Source organism: Oncorhynchus gorbuscha, linkage group LG20, assembly GCF_021184085.1.
Source record: "Oncorhynchus gorbuscha isolate QuinsamMale2020 ecotype Even-year linkage group LG20, OgorEven_v1.0, whole genome shotgun sequence".
Lineage (NCBI taxonomy): Eukaryota > Metazoa > Chordata > Actinopteri > Salmoniformes > Salmonidae > Oncorhynchus > Oncorhynchus gorbuscha.
This window is the reverse complement of record NC_060192.1, coordinates 26,541,497-26,561,719: the sequence shown is the minus strand read 5'-3', so window position 1 is coordinate 26,561,719 and position 20,223 is coordinate 26,541,497. Positions and strand designations below refer to the sequence as shown.

The 20,223-nt window shown below is 44.2% G+C and overlaps 1 protein-coding gene across 1 annotated transcript; it reads right to left on the bottom strand.

Moving 5' to 3' along the window:
* Nucleotides 1–17,347: 17,347 nt before the first annotated feature.
* On the bottom strand, nt 17,348–18,479 carry si:dkey-111e8.4 (uncharacterized protein LOC793802 homolog). The gene is made up of 2 exons (XM_046316901.1): nt 18,056–18,479; nt 17,348–17,937 (listed from the first exon to the last, which is right to left on the bottom strand). The coding sequence occupies exons 1-2, from the start codon at nt 18,334–18,336 to the stop codon at nt 17,451–17,453; spliced, it is 768 nt and encodes a 255-aa protein (XP_046172857.1). The 5' UTR covers nt 18,337–18,479; the 3' UTR covers nt 17,348–17,450.
* Between the last annotated feature and the right edge of the window lie 1,744 nt (nt 18,480–20,223).

Here is a 20,223-nt window from a genome sequence, read left to right as displayed (position 1 = left end):
ACCCCACCATTTATTACATGTAGCTCAGTTGGTAGAGCATGGCGCTTGTAATGCCAGGGTAGTGGGTTCGATCCCCGGGACCACCCATACATAGAATGTATGCACACATGACTGTAAGTCGCTTTGGATAAAAGCGTCTGCTAAATGGCATATATTATTATTATTATTATTATTACATGCCTATTGTGCTATTAGAGTACTATTAGAGAGTACTATTAGAGTGGTACAGTATCATTATTGCCTATTTTGACATTTTGAATGTTCGGGACCGAATGAATATATAAATATCAAACACGTTTCATTTGTGAAATTGTCCTTTGACAGAATGTGGGTAGATTTGGGTATAACAAAACATTCAAGTCAAAGTCATTCTACTAGATTCAGTCCAACCCTCTTCCCTTTTCCTCCCTGCATTCCTTTCACTTGTAACTACTGTTCCATATAATGCCATTTCCTCCTGTATATTCCACAGAAGCTCAGGGTTAAATAAACAAGTCACTTAAAACAGCCCCCTGAACGGATAGCTTGATTACGTGAAATAAAAGCTATACGTTCAGGGGCTGTTTTAAATGACCTGTTTATTAGTTCCTCAAAACAAACCATCACGGTTGCTGTTCCCCCTCTGTGACTCCAGACTATTTTCCCTGCAGGATGTGTTTTTAAGGCAGAGAGGGAAATGGAATGCAGTGCCTGAGATGCTGTTTCAGTTCAGCCCATCTCATCTGGTTTCAATTCCCCGGGATACTGAGGACTGTGATCAAATTTGCCTTGATATTTGTATATATTTTTGAAAGAGAAATGATGGCTTTCTCAGCGAGGGAGGTCTTGAGCCACTCTCCCTCTCAGTAATGAGACTCATGTTGTGTCTGGGGTCCTAACAGAGTTGCTGTGTGACTGACTGTGTGTTCAGTAGAGTAGGAAACAGAGGAGGTGCCCCCCAGTACTCAGCTGTTCCTCCTCAACCACTAACTCTCAGGTGTCAGGTGGAGAGTCAGCCCACCTGGTGCCTCCTTCCTGTGCCATGTGCTCCCTCCTCTCCTCTCCCTGGCCAGCAGAGCACATTGCAGCAGCTGGGACTCCCTGCCTTGAATGGGGTTTCCATCCTCAACACCAACTAACTATTTTTTACTGCGCCTGTGATAAAAGGGCCCATTTTCCTGTGTGAGGATGCTCTTGTAGAATACGTCTACAAAATCAGTTGTCATTCTTGAATTGCAGTGGCATTTTGGAAAAAATATACTGAATTTTTCTAGATTTGTATTTTTATTTAAATGGGTTTGAGTACATCTTCCCATTCTAAATCAACTAATATGGTCGTTGAATTACTTTAAATCATTTGTAACATTATGATAACATTGTACCACCAGTAGGAGTACTAACAATAATGTTGGTAACACCAATTATACATTTTAGGTAAATGAGGATTTTTTAAAATGGAATGCACAAATGCTCAAATCTAACGTCATCAATCCTTTAAAAATAATTTACTAAAGAGATATGATTCATCATTTTGCTCACAATGTTATTTCCCTTCATTTAAAAAACAGGTTACACTTTTGATTTAACCACCAAATTATCAATGGAATGCTGAAATCTATGACGAATGAGATTTGATTAGCTAATCATTTTCTTTAACATAAACCCCTCCCTAGTTTTCCACTGGAGGAAAAGGTCCTTGTATAACTTTGTAATACTGAAAGTGATTTTCAAGGCGGAAACTCCAAAGACATACAACTGAGGGACACACATTATATAAAATAGGTCAAATAGGTATTCTAATAGCCTTCTTTGTTTTTATTGCTCTACCAGGTATTCCCAAACTGTACGCCAAGTAAAAATGTGATTCACCTTTTTTTAAATGGAACATTTTCAAACAGAACAAAACAATAAACACTACAAAACAAACAGTGACACTAAAGGCTATGTGCCATAAACAAAGTCAACCTCCCACAAAGACAGGTGAGAAAAAGGGCTACATAAGTATGGTTCTCAATCAGAGACAACGATAGACAGCTGCCCCTGATTGAGAACCCTATCCGGCCAAACATAGAAATACAAATAATAGAACATAGAATACCCACCCCAAATCACACCCTGACCAAACCAAATAGAGACATGAAAAGGATCTCTAAGGTCAGGGTGTGACATGCATTTGGGTGAGGTTTTTTTCTCGCCTGAGTAGCCTTGTTTCACTGGCAGAAATTAAATTAAAACCATCTAGTGTTCAGCGAAATAACAACACAATGTCAAATACAGGTAGCCTAGTCAAATAATTAGCATCCAACCACATTAACCGTTACTCTCTCGCGGGAAACCTTCACTCTTGCGCAGACATTTAGAAACAAAACGTGACAATTTAAAAAATAAGCCACAGGTGTTTTTTGAGTAAGAATAAAGACGACTTTTAAATTTTTTAAATATTTTTTTTTCACCTTTATTTAACCAGGTAGGCAAGTTGAGAACAAGTTCTCATTTACAATTGCGACCTGGCCAAGATAAAGCAAAGCAGTTCGACAGATACAACGACACAGAGTTACACATGTAGTAAAACAAACATACAGTCAATAATACAGTATAAACAAGTCTATATACAATGTGAGCAAATTAGGTGAGAAGGGAGGTAAAGGCAAAAAAAGGCCATGGTGGCAAAGTAAATACAATATAGCAAGTAAAACACTGGAATGGTAGTTTTGCAATGGAAGAATGTGCAAAGTAGAAATACAAATAATGGGGTGCAAAGGAGCAAAATAAATAAATTAATTAAATACAGTTGGGAAAGAGGTAGTTGTTTGGGCTAAATTATAGGTGGGCTATGTACAGGTGCAGTAATCTGTAAGATGCTCTGACAGTTGGTGCTTAAAGCTAATGAGGGAGATAAGTGTTTCCAGTTTCAGAGATTTTTGTAGTTCGTTCCAGTCATTGGCAGTAGAGAACTGGAACGAGAGGCGGCCAAAGAAAGAATTGGTTTTGGGGGTGACTAGAGAGATATACCTGCTGGAGCGTGTGCTACAGGTGGGAGATGCTATGGTGACCAGCGAGCTGAGATAAGGGGGGACTTTACCTAGCAGGGTCTTGTAGATGACATGGAGCCAGTGGGTTTGGCGACGAGTATGAAGCGAGGGCCAGCCAACGAGAGCGTACAGGTCGCAATGGTGGGTAGTATATGGGGCTTTGGTGACAAAACGGATTACACTGTGATAGACTGCATCCAATTTGTTGAGTAGGGTATTGGAGGCTATTTTGTAAATGACATCGCCAAAGTCGAGGATTGGTAGGATGGTCAGTTTTACAAAGGTATGTTTGGCAGCATGAGTGAAGGATGCTTTGTTGCGAAATAGGAAGCCAATTCTAGATTTAACTTTGGATTGGAGATGTTTGATATGGGTCTGGAAGGAGACTTTCCAGTAGTAATACATGTATGAAAGCAACAGATACCATTAATAAGAAGGGGCTAGAAGAGTCTTATATGGTGAGCCACCGAGTGGCTAGGACAGGCAAGCCCCATACTATTGTGGAGGACTTAAGTCTTCCTGCTGCCGCGAATATGATTAGGACAATGCTTGAGGGAAAAGGCCCCAAAAACTATACAGTCTTCATCAAACAACACTGTTTCACGACGCATCAGTGACATGGCAGGAGATGTTTAGAAACAATTACTGCTTCGCATACAAACCAGTGAATTATATGCATTACAGCTGGAGGAGTCAACAGATGTGGCGTCCTTGCCACAGCTCCTGGTATATGTCCGTTACGTTTATGGGGGGTCAATTAAGGAAGACATCCTCTTCTGGAAACCAGGACAACATGAGAGGATATTTTAAAGTACTGGACAGCTTTGTGAATTTAAATTGACTTTGGTGGTAAAGATGTGTTGGTATCTGTTCTGATGGTGCAAAAGCCATGACAGGGAGACATAGTGGAGTGGTAACGGGCATGCAAGCAGTTGCTCCTGACGCTACTTGGGTACACTGCAGCCTCCACTGAGAGGCTCTTGCTGCCAGAGGAATGCCTGACAGCTTGAAAGAAGTTTTGGACACTACAGTGAAAATGGTTAACTTTGTTAAAGCAAGGTCCCTGAACTCTTGTATATTTTCTGCACTATAAAATGACATTGACATGTAACACTTTTACAACATACAGAAAGAAGTGCGCTGGTTATGAAGGGGCAAGGTATTGACATGTTTTTTTAAATTGAGAGACGAGCTTAAAGTTTTCTTTACTGACAATTATTTTCACTTGTCTGACCGCTTGCATGATGATGAGTTTCTCACACGATCTGTCTGGGTGATATTTTTTCTCACCTGAATGATCTGAATCTAGTATTACATGGACTCTCTGCAACTATATTAAATGTGTGGGACAACATTGAGGCTTTGATTAAGAAGTTGGAGCTCTTTTCTGTCTGCATTAACAAGGAAAACACAGGTCTTTCCATCATTATATTATTTTTTGTGTGCAAATGAACTCAAGCTTACGCACACTGTCAAATGTGATATAGCGAAGCACCTGAGTAAGTTGGGTGCGCAATTACGCAGGTACTTTCCAGAAACGGACGACACACACAACTGGATTTGTTATCCCTTTCATGCCCTGCCTCCAGTCCACTTACCGATATCTTAACAAGATAACCTTTTCGAAAATGCAACAAGCGGTTCTTTGAAAATTGACTTTAATCAGAAGCCACTGACAGATAGGGTTGCGCTCAGAGTATCCTGCCTTGGCAAATCGCGCCGTTAAGACACTGATGCCCTTTGCAACCACATACCTATGTGAGAGTGGATTCGCGGCCCTCACTAGCATGACAACGAAATACAGGCACAGACTGTGTGTGGAAGATGATTTAAGACAGAGACTCTCTCCAATACAACCCAACATGGCAGAGTTCTGTGCATCCTTTCAAGCACATGCACCCTTCTCATTAATCTGTGGTGAGTTATTCACAATGTTGTTATATGTAAGATGGCTAAATAATGAGCAAAATTATTGATTATTATTATATTATTATTTGTGCCCTGGTCCTATAAGAGCTCTTTTTCACTTCCCACGAGCCGGTTTATGACAAAAACTCACATTCAATCTTATGTTTAATAAATGTATTGTATAGTGTGTGTGTGGCAGGCTTACAATGATGGCAAAAACAACATTTGAGAGTGTGCTGAACCTGGTGCTAGAGGGGGTACAGCTGACTCTGGTGCTAGAGGGGGTACAGCTGACCCTGGTGCGAGAGGGGGTACAGCTGAGCGTCTGGTCAGCGGGGTGGTGGCACCGGGATCCTCATCTCTCCCAAGTGGTCATTCTCTCTTTCTCCCCTTACCCATCTGTCTATCGCCTCCTTTGAATTCCATGCTGTCACAGTTACTAGCCCTTTCAAGCTTAACATCCTTATCATTTATCGCCCTCCAGGTTCCCTCGGAGAGTTCATCAATGAGCTTGATGCCTTGATAAGCTCCTTTCCTGAGGACGGCTCACCTCTCACAGTTCTGGGCGACTTTAACCTCCCCACGTCTACCTTTGACTCTTTCCTCTCTGCCTCCTTCTTTCCACTCCTCTCCTCTTTTGACCTCACCCTCTCACCTTCCCCCTACTCACAAGGCAGGCAATACGCTCGACCTCATCTTTACTAGATGCTGTTCCTCCACTAACCTCATTGCAACTCCCCTCCAAGTCTCCGACCACTGCCTTGTATCCTTTTCCCTCTCGCTCTCATCCAACACCTCCCACACTGCCCCTACTCGGATGGTATCGCGCCGTCCCAACCTTCGCTCTCTCTCCCCGCTACTCTCTCCTCTTCCATCCTATCATCTCTTCCCTCCGCTCAAACCTTCTCCCACCTATCTCCTGATTCTGCCTCCTCAACCCTCCTCTCCTCCCTCTCTGCATCCCTTGACTCTCTATGTCCCCTATCCTCCAGGCCGGCTCGGTCCTCCCCTCCCGCTCCGTGGCTCGATGACTCATTGCGAGCTCACAGAACAGGGCTCCGGGCAGCCGAGCGGAAATGGAGGAAAACTCGCCTCCCTGCGGACCTGGCATCCTTTCACTCCCTCCTCTCTACATTTTCCTCCTCTGTCTCTGCTGCTAAAGCCACTTTCTACCACGCTAAATTCCAAGCATCTGCCTCTAACCCTAGGAAGCTCTTTGCCACCTTCTCCTCCCTCCTGAATCCTCCGCCCCCCCTCCTCCCCCTCTGCAGATGACTTCGTCAACCATTTTGAAAAGAAGGTCGACGACATCCGATCCTCGTTTGCTAAGTCAAACGACACCGCTGGTTCTGCTCACACTGCCCTACCCTGTGCTCTGACCTCTTTCTCCCCTCTCTCTCCAGATGAAATCTCGCGTCTTGTGACGGCCGGCCGCCCAACAACCTGCCCGCTTGACCCTATCCCCTCCTCTCTTCTCCAGACCATTTCCGGAGACCTTCTCCCTTACCTCACCTCGCTCATCAACTCATCCCTGACCGCTGGCTACGTCCCTTCCGTCTTCAAGAGAGCGAGAGTTGCACCCCTTCTGAAAAAACCTACACTCGATCCCTCCGATGTCAACAATTACAGACCAGTATCCCTTCTTTCTTTTCTCTCCAAAACTCTTGAACGTGCCGTCCTTGGCCAGCTCTCCCGCTATCTCTCTCTGAATGACCTTCTTGATCCAAATCAGTCAGGTTTCAAGACTAGTCATTCAACTGAGACTGCTCTCCTCTGTATCACGGAGGCGCTCCGCACTGCTAAAGCTAACTCTCTCTCCTCTGCTCTCATCCTTCTAGATCTGTCGGCTGCCTTCGATACTGTGAACCATCAGATCCTCCTCTCCACCCTCTCCGAGTTGGGCATCTCCGGCGCGGCCCACGCTTGGATTGCGTCCTACCTGACAGGTCGCTCCTACCAGGTGGCGTGGCGAGAATCTGTCTCCTCACCACGCGCTCTCACCACTGGTGTCCCCAGGGCTCTGTTCTTGGCCCTCTCCTATTCTCGCTATACACCAAGTCACTTGGCTCTGTCATAACCTCACATGGTCTCTCTTATCATTGCTATGCAGACGACACACAATTAATCTTCTCCTTTCCCCCTTCTGATGACCAGGTGGCGAATCGCATCTCTGCATGTCTGGCAGACATATCAGTGTGGATGACGGATCACCACCTCAAGCTGAACCTCGGCAAGACGGAGCTGCTCTTCCTCCCGGGGAAGGACTGCCCGTTCCATGATCTCGCCATCACGGTTGACAACTCCATTGTGTCCTCCTCCCAGAGCGCCAAGAACCATGGCGTGATCCTGGACAACACCCTGTCGTTCTCAACCAACATCAAGGCGGTGGCCCGTTCCTGTAGGTTCATGCTCTACAACATCCGCAGAGTACGACCCTGCCTCACACAGGAAGCGGCGCAGGTCCTAATCCAGGCACTTGTCATCTCCCGTCTGGATTACTGCAACTCGCTGTTGGCTGGGCTCCCTGCCTGTGCCATTAAACCCCTTCAACTCATCCAGAACGCCGCAGCCCGTCTGGTGTTCAACCTTCCCAAGTTCTCTCACGTCACCCCGCTCCTCCGTTCTCTCCACTGGCTTCCAGTTGAAGCTCGCATCCGCTACAAGACCATGGTGCTTGCCTACGGAGCTGTGAGGGGAACGGCACCTCAGTACCTCCAGGCTCTGATCAGGCCCTACACCCAAACAAGGGCACTGCGTTCATCCACCTCTGGCCTGCTCGCCTCCCTACCACTGAGGAAGTACAGCTCCCGCTCAGCCCAGTCAAAACTGTTCGCTGCCCTGGCCCCCCAATGGTGGAACAAACTCCCTCACGACGCCAGGACAGCGGAGTCAATCACCACCTTCCGGAGACACCTGAAACCCCACCTCTTTAAGGAATACCTAGGATAGGATAAGTAATCCCTCTCACCCCCCCCTAAGTTTTTAGATGCACTATTGTTAAGTGACTGTCCCACTGGATGTCATAAGGTGAATGCACCAATTTGTAAGTCGCTCTGGATAAGAGCGTCTGCTAAATGACTTAAATGTAATGTAAATGTAATGTAAAGCTGAGCCTGGTGCGAGAGGGGGTACAGCTGACCCTGGTGCTAGAGGGGGTACAGCTGACCCTGGTGCTAGAGGGGGTACACAGCTGGAGGTTGAATGTTTTAAGGGGTACGGGACTATGAAAAGTTTGGGAACCACTGCTCTATGCAATATATTAGACACTAATATTCAAAATAATAGATATCTCTTAATCCCCAAAACATGTCACTACAACTCTACACATCACTACTGGAACAAGCCAATTTGCTTACCCTAAACAATGCACAAACATAAGCTTTTGCAGTATAAATGACTAGTATGATGGTTTATCGTTAATAAACAGTTCAATAAAAACAAAAACATGCATAATGTGTAACTAAGTCATCAGCTCTAAGTCAACATTCTCACTCTGCTGAACTGAGGGACACACACAGTGTAATGTTTTATTTAATTCAAATCTAGAGACAGATGTGAGTCTCAGTTAATATATAACGTGAGCGATACATACAACCAACCAACTCCCCCCATGCAAACTTTACATATAATTCCCCAATGAGACCTCTAAAAGTGTGAGCAGCCATGGAGTTGAGACACCTCAGTAAGATGAGGATGCTGCCTAGACCCACCAGTGACCTGAGTGGACCAGAGAGCTCCCTAGCTGTCCCAGCCCAAAGCCTCTGTCAGGCAATCAAACAAGCTAAGCGTCAGTATAGAGACAAAGTAGAATCTCAATTCAACGGCTCAGACACAAGAGGTATGTGGCAGGGTCTACAGTCAATCACGGATTACAAAAAGAAAACCAGCCCCGTCACGGACCAGGATGTCTTTCTCCCAGGCAGACTAAATACATTTTTTGCCCGCTTTGAGGACAATACAGTGCCACTGACACGCCCCGCAACCAAAACATGCGGACTCTTCTTCACTGCAGCCGACCTGAGGAAAACATTTAAACGTGTTAACCCTCGCAAGGCTGCAGGCCCAGACGGCATCCCCAGCCGCGCCCTCAGAGCATGCGCAGACCAGCTGGCTGGTGTGTTTACGGACATATTCAATAAATCCCTATCCCAGTCTGTTGTTCCCACATGCTTCAAGAGGGCCACCATTGTTCCTGTTCCCAAGAAATCTAAGGTAACTGAGCTAAACGACTACCGCCCCGTAGCACTCACTTCCGTCATCATGAAGTGCTTTGAGAGACTAGTCAAGGACCCAATCACCTCCATCCTACCTGACACCCTAGACCCACTCCAATTTGCTTACCGCCCAAATAGGTCCACAGACGATGCAATCTCAACCACACTGCACACTGCCCTAACCCATCTGGACAAGAGGAATACCTATGTGAGAATACTGTTTATCGACTACAGCTCGGCATTTCACACCATAGTACCCTCCAAGCTCGTCATCAAGCTCGAGACCCCGCCCTGTGCAACTGGGTACTGGACTTCCTGACGGGCCGCCCCCCAGGTGGTGAGGGTAGGCAACAACATCTCCACCCCGTTGATCCTCAACACTGGGGCCCCACAAGGGTGCGTTCTGAGCCCTCTCCTGTACTCCCTGTTCACCCACGACTGCATGGCCACTCACGCCTCCAACTCAATCATCAAGTTTGCGGACGACACAACAGTGGTAGGCTTGATTACCAACCACGACGAGACGGCCTACAGGGAGGATGGTGAGGGCCCTCGGAGTGTGGTATCAGGAAAATAACCTCACACTCAGTCAACAAAACTAAGGAGATGATTGTGGACTTCAGGAAACAGCAGAGGGAACACCCCCCTATCCACATCGATGGAACAGTAGTGGAGAGGGTAGTAAGTTTTAAGTTCCTCTGCGTACACATCACAGACAAACTGAATTGGTCCACCCACACAGACAGCATGGTGAAGAAGGTGCAGCAGTCACCTAAAGCACTCACAAACTTCTACAGATGCACAATCCAGAGCATCCTGGCGGGCTGTATCACCGCCTGGTATGGCAACTGCTCCGCCCACAACCGTAAGGCTCTCCAGAGGGTAGTGAGGTCTGCACAACGCATCAAACTACCTGCCCTCCAGGACACCTACACCACCCGATGTCACAGGAAGGCCATAAAGATCATCAAAGACAACAACCACCCGAGCCACTGCCTGTTCACCCCGCTATCATCCAGAAGGCGAGGTCAGTACAGGTGCATCAAAGCTGGGACCGAGAGACTGAAAAACAGCTTCTATCTCAAGGCCATCAGACTGTTAAACAGCCACCACTAACATTGAGTGGCTGCTGCCAACACACTGACTCAACTCCAGCCAATTTAATAATGGGAATTGATGGGAAATGATGTAAAATATATCACTAGCCACTTTAAACAATGCTACCTAATATAATGTTTACATACCCTACATTATTCATCGCATATGTATACGTATATACTGTACTCTATATCATCTACTGCATCTTTATGTAATACATGTATCACTAGCCACTTTAACTATGCCACTTTGTTTACATACTCATCTCATATGTATATACTGTACTCGATACCATCTACTGCATCTTGCCTATGCTGCTCTGTACCATCACTCATTCATATATCTTTATGTACATATTCTTTATCCCCTTACACTTGTGTCTATAAGGTCAGTAGTTTTGGAATTGTTAGCTAGATTTCTTGTTGGTTATTACTGCATTGTCGGAACTAGAAGCACAAGCATTTTGCTACACTCGCATTAACATCTGCTAACCATGTGTATGTGACAAATACAATTTGATTTGATTTGATTTGATGTACTGGTGCTTTCACCCCCTGGAGACCGGGCATTTTACCCATGCACCGCTACTGGTGCTCGCACCCACTGGAGACCGGGCATTTTCCAGTCTATTGTCTTCTGACTGAACAAAATGTTTCAGTCATTAAGTCTGAGAATTAGTCACAAGTTATTCATCAATGCTGAATGCCTTGTGAACTAAGCTGTGCGAGTCAGGACTTTAGCTCCCAAACTGATTGTTTGTCTCAATCATTTGTTTTCTCTGAGGTAATAGAGGAAACAGCAGCTACCAGTTTACAATAGCTACATAATACTATCATACCATCTGCATATCTATTGGTACTCGTTATGCACCAATGAAACACATCAGACATTGGTGTGTGTGTCCACGTGTATGTCTGAGTGTGTGAGCCAGTCTGACACATTCTGACACATCCTTGAGGCGCAAGCTCTATTTTCCTCTGCAGACTTGTCACATCAATGCCTTGTTCCCTGAGTTCTCAAACTGAGTGTGTGTGTGTGCGTGTGTGTGTGTGTGTGTGCGAGCGTGCCTGTGCACACGCCCATATGCTTCATCAACAGTAGCTGTCCTCTGTCTCTGGCGGTTTGTGATTAATTAGTAGAGAAGTGTTTCATGAGTGACAAACAGAACGGCAGTATTGTCTGCCTGTACAACTCCTCTGTCTCCTCACTGGGTCCTCACTGGGTCCTCACTGGGTCCTCACTGGGTCCTCACTGTCTCCTCACTGGGTCCTCACTGGGTCCTCACTGGGTCCTCACTGGGTCCTCACTGGGTCCTCACTGTCTCCTCACTGGGTCCTCACTGGGTCCTCACTGGGTCCTCACTGGGTCCTCACTGGGTCCTCACTGTGCTGAGAGGTTATAGAACAGGGGGATATTAGAGTTTCACTTTTACTCATGTAACCTGGTGAGAGTAGATCAGCGTGTGTTCCTATCCTCCAGTCTTTATCATGTAACCTGGTGAGAGTAGACCAGCGTGTGTTCCTGTCCTCCAGTCTTTATCATGTAACCTGGTGAGAGTAGACCAGCGTGTGTTCCTGTCCTCCAGTCTTTATCATGTAACCTGGTGAGAGTAGACCAGCGTGTGTTCCTATCCTCCAGTCTTTATCATGTAACCTGGTGAGAGTAGACCAGCGTGTGTTCCTATCCTCCAGTCTTTATCATGTAACCTGGTGAGAGTAGACCAGCGTGTGTTCCTGTCCTCCAGTCTTTATCATGTAACCTGGTGAGAGTAGACCAGCGTGTGTTCCTGTCCTCCAGTCTTTATCATGTAACCTGGTGAGAGTAGACCAGCGTGTGTTCCTGTCCTCCAGTCTTTATCATGTAACCTGGTGAGAGTAGACCAGCGTGTGTTCCTGTCCTCCAGTCTTTATCATGTAACCTGGTGAGAGTAGACCAGCGTGTGTTCCTATCCTCCAGTCTTTATCATGTAACCTGGTGAGAGTAGACCAGCGTGTGCTCCTGTCCTCCAGTCTTTATCATGTAACCTGGTGAGAGTAGACCAGCGTGTGTTCCTGTCCTCCAGTCTTTATCATGTAACCTGGTGAGAGTAGACCAGCGTGTGTTCCTGTCCTCCAGTCTTTATCATGTAACCTGGTGAGAGTAGACCAGCGTGTGTTCCTGTCCTCCAGTCTTTATCATGTAACCTGGTGAGAATAGACCAGCGTGTGCTCCTGTCCTCCAGTCTTTATCATGTAACCTGGTGAGAGTAGATCAGCGTGTGTTCCTGTCCTCCAGTCTTTATCATGTAACCTGGTGAGAGTAGACCAGCGTGTGTTCCTGTCCTCCAGTCTTTATCATGTAACCTGGTGAGAGTAGACCAGCGTGTGTTCCTGTCCTCCAGTCTTTATCATGTAACCTGGTGAGAGTAGACCAGCGTGTGTTCCTGTCCTCCAGTCTTTATCATGTAACCTGGTGAGAGTAGACCAGCGTGTGTTCCTATCCTCCAGTCTTTATCATGTAACCTGGTGAGAGTAGACCAGCGTGTGCTCCTGTCCTCCAGTCTTTATCATGTAACCTGGTGAGAGTAGACCAGCGTGTGTTCCTGTCCTCCAGTCTTTATCATGTAACGTGGTGAGAGTAGACCAGCGTGTGTTCCTGTCCTCCAGTCTTTATCATGTAACCTGGTGAGAGTAGACCAGCGTGTGTTCCTGTCCTCCAGTCTTTATCATGTAACCTGATGAGAGTAGACCAGCGTGTGTTCCTGTCCTCCAGTCCTGGACAGATTCACAATTAGAAAAGAGGGTTCTTTGGGAAGGGTAATTGTTCTATGCGGAACCATCATGTCTCAAAGAACCCTTTGAGCCTTTCTTTGCTTTTTAAGTGATAAACAAAATGCAGGGGCGGCAGCTCATTCAAATATTTTGGGGCGAGGTTTGCACAACGCTCTTATTGCGCAAACATGAGTGAGAGTTTATGTCCAGTTTATGTCCATTCCAGTTTATGTCATCAGTTGTGTTATGCCTTTACATGTTAAATATGACTATATCCAATAACTGTGTCTTGTGAAAGACTCATTTATGGCCTTGTGTCAATTGAGAACAGTGGACTAAATCAGTAGTTCTCCATTTTCTCCTCAAGCTCCAGAACTCGCACAACTGATTCAACATGTCTATTAAGACAATAGTAACACCTATGGGATTGTCATAATGTCATATGGCTAATCAGAATAAGAAACTATGGTTCTTCAAGGGATCTAAAAATAACCTTTCAGATTGAGATACCATAAAAAAGGGTGCTATATAGCCCCAAAATGGGTTGTAACCATTTTAAGCTGTTATCAGTATGAAAAATAATTGCCAAAGGTTTTGAGCAGGTGCTGTAATCAAATGGTGCTGTGCACAAATTTCCCTCAGCAAAAAAGACACCTCTGCACACTAGAATAAATGCTCCCAGGTGTGTCTAGGTTTTGACCCTTCATCAGGTCCCAATGGGTTAAACGTCGCTATAATGGATACTTGGAAGTGTATATTGTAGTGTGCAGTATTTTTTGCTGATTTTAGATGTTCAGTTCCAACATCAAGTAATTCACTTCTAGTAGTGGACAGGATATTGTTGAAAACATTTTTGTGTGCATATCAAAGTGATAACACTATACCGCCATCTAGAGGTGTTGTATGTCACATGCTCACCCCTTTGTAGGGGTGACCCCAAACACATTTAAGGCAATGCACAGTATATCATAGAGCCATGGTTACGGAACTCCCTTCCATCTCAAATTATCCAAGCAAACAGCAACATTAGCTTTAAAAAACAAATAAATGAACAGCTCCCCTATCTGACCTAAATAACTTGTATGCATATGTCAACTGATTATGTATGCAAGCATGGAATTGCTAAATGTAACAGAATGTAGGACTAGAGTCTTCAGTGTCTTCAGTGTTTTGTCAGTACAGAACCTTTATATTTGTTTTAAATGTATGTAGTTCTGCTGTTCTTGTCTATTATTGCTCTGTATAATGTAATGTCTCATGTTTTGTGTGGACCCCAGGAAGAGTAGCTGCTGCGTTTGCAACATCTAATGGGGATCCTAATCAAATAAAACATTACATCATAAAACTATCACAATTGAATCAGGGATTAGATATAATCTTTATTACAGATGTTGATTGAATCTGGACTGAATGTTAACTTGAGTCTATAAAATCACCTGGAGTCTGTTCGGACAGAAACTGTGCCATGGTAGGTCTATTAGTGCCTCTGTGCAGCAGGTATTGGCTGGCCACCTGCCCCAGAGAGAAGTATTTTTACAGAGTACATTTTAATAGGTCCATTTTTACTCTGAAGAAACCCCATTAGGAACATAAAGCCATGGAGAGCTGCAACACTGAGCTATTTATTCCACCTAGCCAGGTGTGTGTGTGTGTGTGTGTGTGTGTGTGTGTGTGTGTGTGTGTGTGTGTGTGTGTGTGTGTGTGTGTGTGTGTGTGTGTGTGTGTGTGTGTGTGTGTGTGTGTGTGTGTGTGTGTGCGTGCGTGCGTGCGTGCGTGCGTGCGTGCGTGCGTGCGTGCGTGCGTGCGTGCGTGCGTGCGTGCGTGCGTGCGTGCGTGTGTGTGGGTGTGTGTAGACTCTCAAATCCCCACTGTCTCTGTGGGTTTCTCTCTACAGGATTCAAGAACAGTACAGACCAATAGGTGTTCAACTAGAGGTTAAAGCTGCAGTTTAAATGACTCATCTGTGCAGAGTCATCAGTAAAATATTTAATATATACATACAGACATCTGCTCTGGGAATTATACTGTATACGCATATTAATAAGTCCTGATAAATACGTAACACCTTGACCACATGTCCAGTTTCAATACTCAAGAAAGAGGACTGTGTCGTTTGGATGTTTGTACAGTAAGGCAATATAACACTATACGGTGCTTCAAGTAATGAGCCATCATCATTCATAGTTTATGTAAACTCAAGCTATGTAAAGGAGGTATAGGATCCATAGTATCATATATGACTAATAACCTAACAGTTATTAGACACCTACAATAACATTAAACTCAACATTTTATAATTTCCTAATCACAATATCACCGTCGCAAAGTAAGTATCACACATGTAGTAAACAGCAGAGTATTTATAACAGTATATTCAGGTTATGATTTAAAGCCTCCTGCTGGTGGACAGATTATGACATCATCCTCTTCCCTGGTTGTTTACACTTGGCAGTGAATCAGCTGTCTGCCATCTTCCTCTTCCTCTTATATGTGACCTCCAAGCATATTTTACCACACTGTCCGAGCACGTCGCAGTTTGACCGGGAAAGTCTGTCCAATCCTCGGCACAGAGCCCAAAAATGGAACTGGTAATGGTTGAACAAGGCTCTTTTATGCCATGGGTCTGTCTGTAGGCCTGGGGTCCTCCTCACCTGTTGCTGGATCTGCATCTGCAGGGGGACAGAACATGATGACTACACTCTTAGAATTAGTGGTGACGCGGGGAACCCTGGAGATCCTCAAGGAACCCTGGACCCTGGAGATCCTCAAGGAAACATTGCTAGTCAATGGTTCATATTTACACCTTCGGTTTGTTGAGGGGTTCTTGGAGGAGCCTTTAATGGTTCGATGTAACGGGTTTCTGAAGAAACCCTGGAGTGGAGGCGTGGCTTAGTAGCGGCGTGACTTTGAGATATGTCTTTTTTGGGCGACTCGTTAGAGTAAATGTCATTCCTGTTGTGTTGTCATCACATGTTAAGGTTGAAGATTGAGAGTTTTTAGCTGCAATGAGGCTAACAGAGGTGTATGAGTTCCTCAAGAGCCTATGAAAATCCCGAATAACCTCTGTACGTAATCAGCAATGTTATAATTATTTATATTATATTAGAATATGTAATATGCATAGGTATTCAAGGGAAATGTTCATTTCAGTGTACAAACTTGAATGACAAGCGGCTGTCTGCGCTCTTTAAAGGTCCTTATTATTAGATAGTGTCTGTACAAACTTAACATGATGAACAGGACATTTACGCCAATGGATAACCAAAAAGAACCATTTGAATGCCAGGACTCCAATAAGCCACACCTCCAATCTGATAGGCTGCCAGCGCTACAATATATTATTAAAAAAGTTCAAATGGAACCCTCCCATCACAAAAAGGTTCCGGTTTAAGCCTTTACACAGGGGTTCATTGAAGACCCTTTTCGAAGGGGTTCCTCAAGTAACCAATTTTATATATGTTTCTTATCTACATTTTACAGAGTGGGATGAAATACAACAAAGAGGCAATATTTTGATACAGGAATGTACATCTTTCTGGATAAACTCATGCAGCCTTTTATTGCTGTCCTCTTTTGACCTTCTGAATGGTTCAGCTTCAAAATGACAGAACAAAAGAGAGACGATTTATTAAAAAATATTGAACTTAATACGGAAATGTCAAACGATTAACTTACCAAATTGATCTGATAGGTAGTAGGCTACAGTACGATGGCGTTTGGTAGATGCAACATAGCCTAAGCTGCCTAAGCTAAGCACACAATGGAAAAGGTCTGGTAGCATCATTTGGATCATTTTTGGGATGAAAATCAAAGACATAAAAAAGGAATTTGACGAAATGGCACTGTCCAACAGATGCCATTTCTGTGATGCGTAAGAAACAAGCACCGCTTGAATGATAGCAGTTCGGTCAATGCCCTTTCTCTTAACTTGTAAATTCAGTCATTTCGATAAGCGACCTTCATTTTTTTTTTTAGATGTAGTCATTGGTGACGGCATATATACCAGAGCATGACGTATAGGAGGAGCAGGATGGCAAAGAGAAACAGAGTTATGAATGTGGTTTTGGTGACAGGGGACACTGACTGCATGACAGGGAGGACGGTTGAACGGAGCTGTGGAGCTTTCAGACTTCTCTGGTTATCAGGAAGCACGTGTCCCACAGCCTACCTAATAGGAAACCATTGTGCCATCTACAGTATACTGTATATATATTTTATTTTTTCTTCAAGGTGCTTGAGGTATGGTAGGCTATGGCTTGCATTCTATTAAAACTTCAACTTCAATTAGCTAAGCTACAAGGAGCCTAAATCCAACTTCCTAATAATATTACAATATCCAAAAGAGTCAACGTTCAACCCCATTCCTCAGATTCATTTGAAGTTTAGTTCTTTATTTCACTTTCATTTATAATGGATTATGGTTTTTAGTTTTATTTGGGTCTGTGAATGCCCTCTCAAGATGAATCAGGTTAATCGGTGATGCTGGAGTACTCAGAAGCATCATCCTCATCCTCATATTCAGATTCAGATTCATCTTCATTTTCATCCTTCCCCCCCTTATCTGCGACACAAAACTCAGAGGGCAGTGGTCTGTTGGGAGCATCAAGGTAGTATGGAAGGGGACTTGTTGTCTTAGGCATGGGCACAGTTGTCCGGAGTGTGGGCTGGGACACACTTTGGTTGTCGGGCATATTCTCAGTGGGTACAGGAAGTGGTGCAGGTGCAGGGGATGCCATACTATCAGTGGGTGACACCACAGTGGGTAATGTGACTGAAGTAAGGGGTGGCAGTAGGGTATTTGGGCCAGCACCCTCCAAGCGACGGACACGCCCCACAAGCATCTCCACCAGCTGGGTGGCATGACTCTGATCAGTCCTGATCTTCAGGGTGAATTTGGCCTGGGTTTCTCTCTCTAGTCCATCACCTGCTGAGATGATCTCTATTTCAGTCAATTTCCTGCAAAACGTCAGACAGACTATGTTAACCTATATGCATGCTCACATATGGTCGATTTTGAAAAAAATGCCTCCACGTCATTGTGACCCTATGTAATCAGACTTTGACCCTCTCTTACATTGCTGTAGCCCTCTGGGTTCTATTGCGCCTGACGAACCAGCAGCACACTGCTCCCAGCACCAGGAGGACGAGTAACAGAACCACCACAAAGATGATGAAGATGTCTGAAGCAAACCATCTGGATGCTGTTGCATACCTGTGCCCACTGGTACTCATGCCTGAGGTGTCTTGAGGACAGGGTGCCTCCTGGAATAGCGCCAGTATGCGTGGCGTATGTGAGTCTAACAGATGTCCCGATGTTCGTTGGTCCACTACTGTCTGTTCTTCAGTCACATCCATGTGTTAGTGAAGGGATAATGACCACTTAAACAGATCCACGTCGCTACATTTGATCTGATCACACATGCCCTCGTATAGCCTGTGTCTTTCTCCCTCTATTGTTTACTAATTGGCCATTAGCATTTCAAAACCAAAGAAACACACTGATAGCAAATGAGAACAGGATGAGAGACTACCGCCCTCATGGAATGGAATGTGTTTACTGTTATGATGTCACAATTATGTTTATCTTCCAGTGCAGACACCATAACAATAGAATCGTTGAAACATACAGTATCTACCCATGTTCATCTTTAAAAAAAAAAATTTATTTCACCTTTATTTAACCAGGTAGGCAAGTTGAGAACAAGTTCTCATTTACAATTGTGACCTGGCCAAGATAAAGCAAAGCAGTTCAACACATACAACGACACAGAGTTACACATGGAGTAAAACAAACATATGGTCATACAGTAGAAAAATAAGTCTATATACAAAGTGAGCAAGTGAGGTGAGATACGGGAGGTAAAGGCAATAAATAGGCCATGGTGGCAAAGTAAATACAATATAGCAATTAAAACACTGGAATGGTGGATTTGACAGTAGATGAGTGTGTAAAGTAGAAATACTGGGGTGCAAAGGAGCAAAATAAATACATAAATACAGTAGGGGAAGAGGTAGTTGTTTGGGCTATTTATAGATGGGCTATGTACAGGTGCAGTGATCTGTGAGCTGCTCTGACAGCTGGTGCTTAAAACTAGTGAGGCAGATAAGTGTTTCCAGTTTCAGAGGTTTTTGTAGTTCGTTCCAGTCATTGGCAGCAGAGAACTGGAAGGAGAGGCAACCAAAGGAGGAATTGGCTTTAGGGGTTACAAGTGAGATATACCTGCTGGAACGTGTGTAACCTGTGCTATTCTGGACAGATATATCCACAGGGAAAAGCACATGCAGGATATCTAAGTACACAGTGCACAACACATCCTTGAAAAATACCTATCGAAACGTTGGGTGTTGATGTGCTGGATCTAAATAAATGAAAATACTAAGCCTATACACTACCGTTCAAAAGTTTAGGGTCACTTAGAAATGTCCTTGTTTTTGAAAGAAAAGCACCTTTTTTTGTCCATTAAAATAACGTCAAATTGATCAGACATACAGTGTAGACATAATGTTGCAAATGAGTATTGTAGCTGGAAACTGCAGATTTTTTATGGAATATCTACAAGGCCAGCGGGTGCTATTTAATGAAGCTGCCAGTTGAGGACTTGTAAGGTGTCTGTTTCGCAAACTAGACACTAATGTACTTTTTCTCTTGCTCAGTTGTGCACTGGGGCCTCCCACTCCTCTTTCTATTCTAGTTAGAGACAGTTTGCACTGTCCTGTGTTATATAAGATCTTCAGTTTCTTGGCAATTTCTCACATGGAATAGCCTTCATTTCTCAGAACAAGAATAGACTGACGAGTTTCAGAATAAAGTTAATTGTTTCTGGCCATTTTGAGCCTGTAATCAAACCCACAAATGCTGATGTTCCAGATACTCAACTATAGCCTAAAGAAGAACAGTTTTATTGCTTCTTTAATCAGAACAACAGTTTTCAGCTGTGCTAACAGAATTGCAAAAGGTTTTCTAATGATCAATTAGCCTTTTAAAATGATAAACTTGAATTAGCTAACACAACGTGCCATTGGAACACAGGAGTGATGGTTGCTGATAATTGGCCTCTGTAGATCTCTGTACACTTGCAGGCACACCCTTGGAACTGCTGATTAGATATTTTTTAATATATATTCCATTAAAAAGTCAGCTGTTTCCAGCTACAAAAGTCCTTTACAACATTAACAATGTCTACACTGTATTTTTGATCAATTTGATGTTATTTTAATGGACCAAAGAAAATGAGCTTTTCT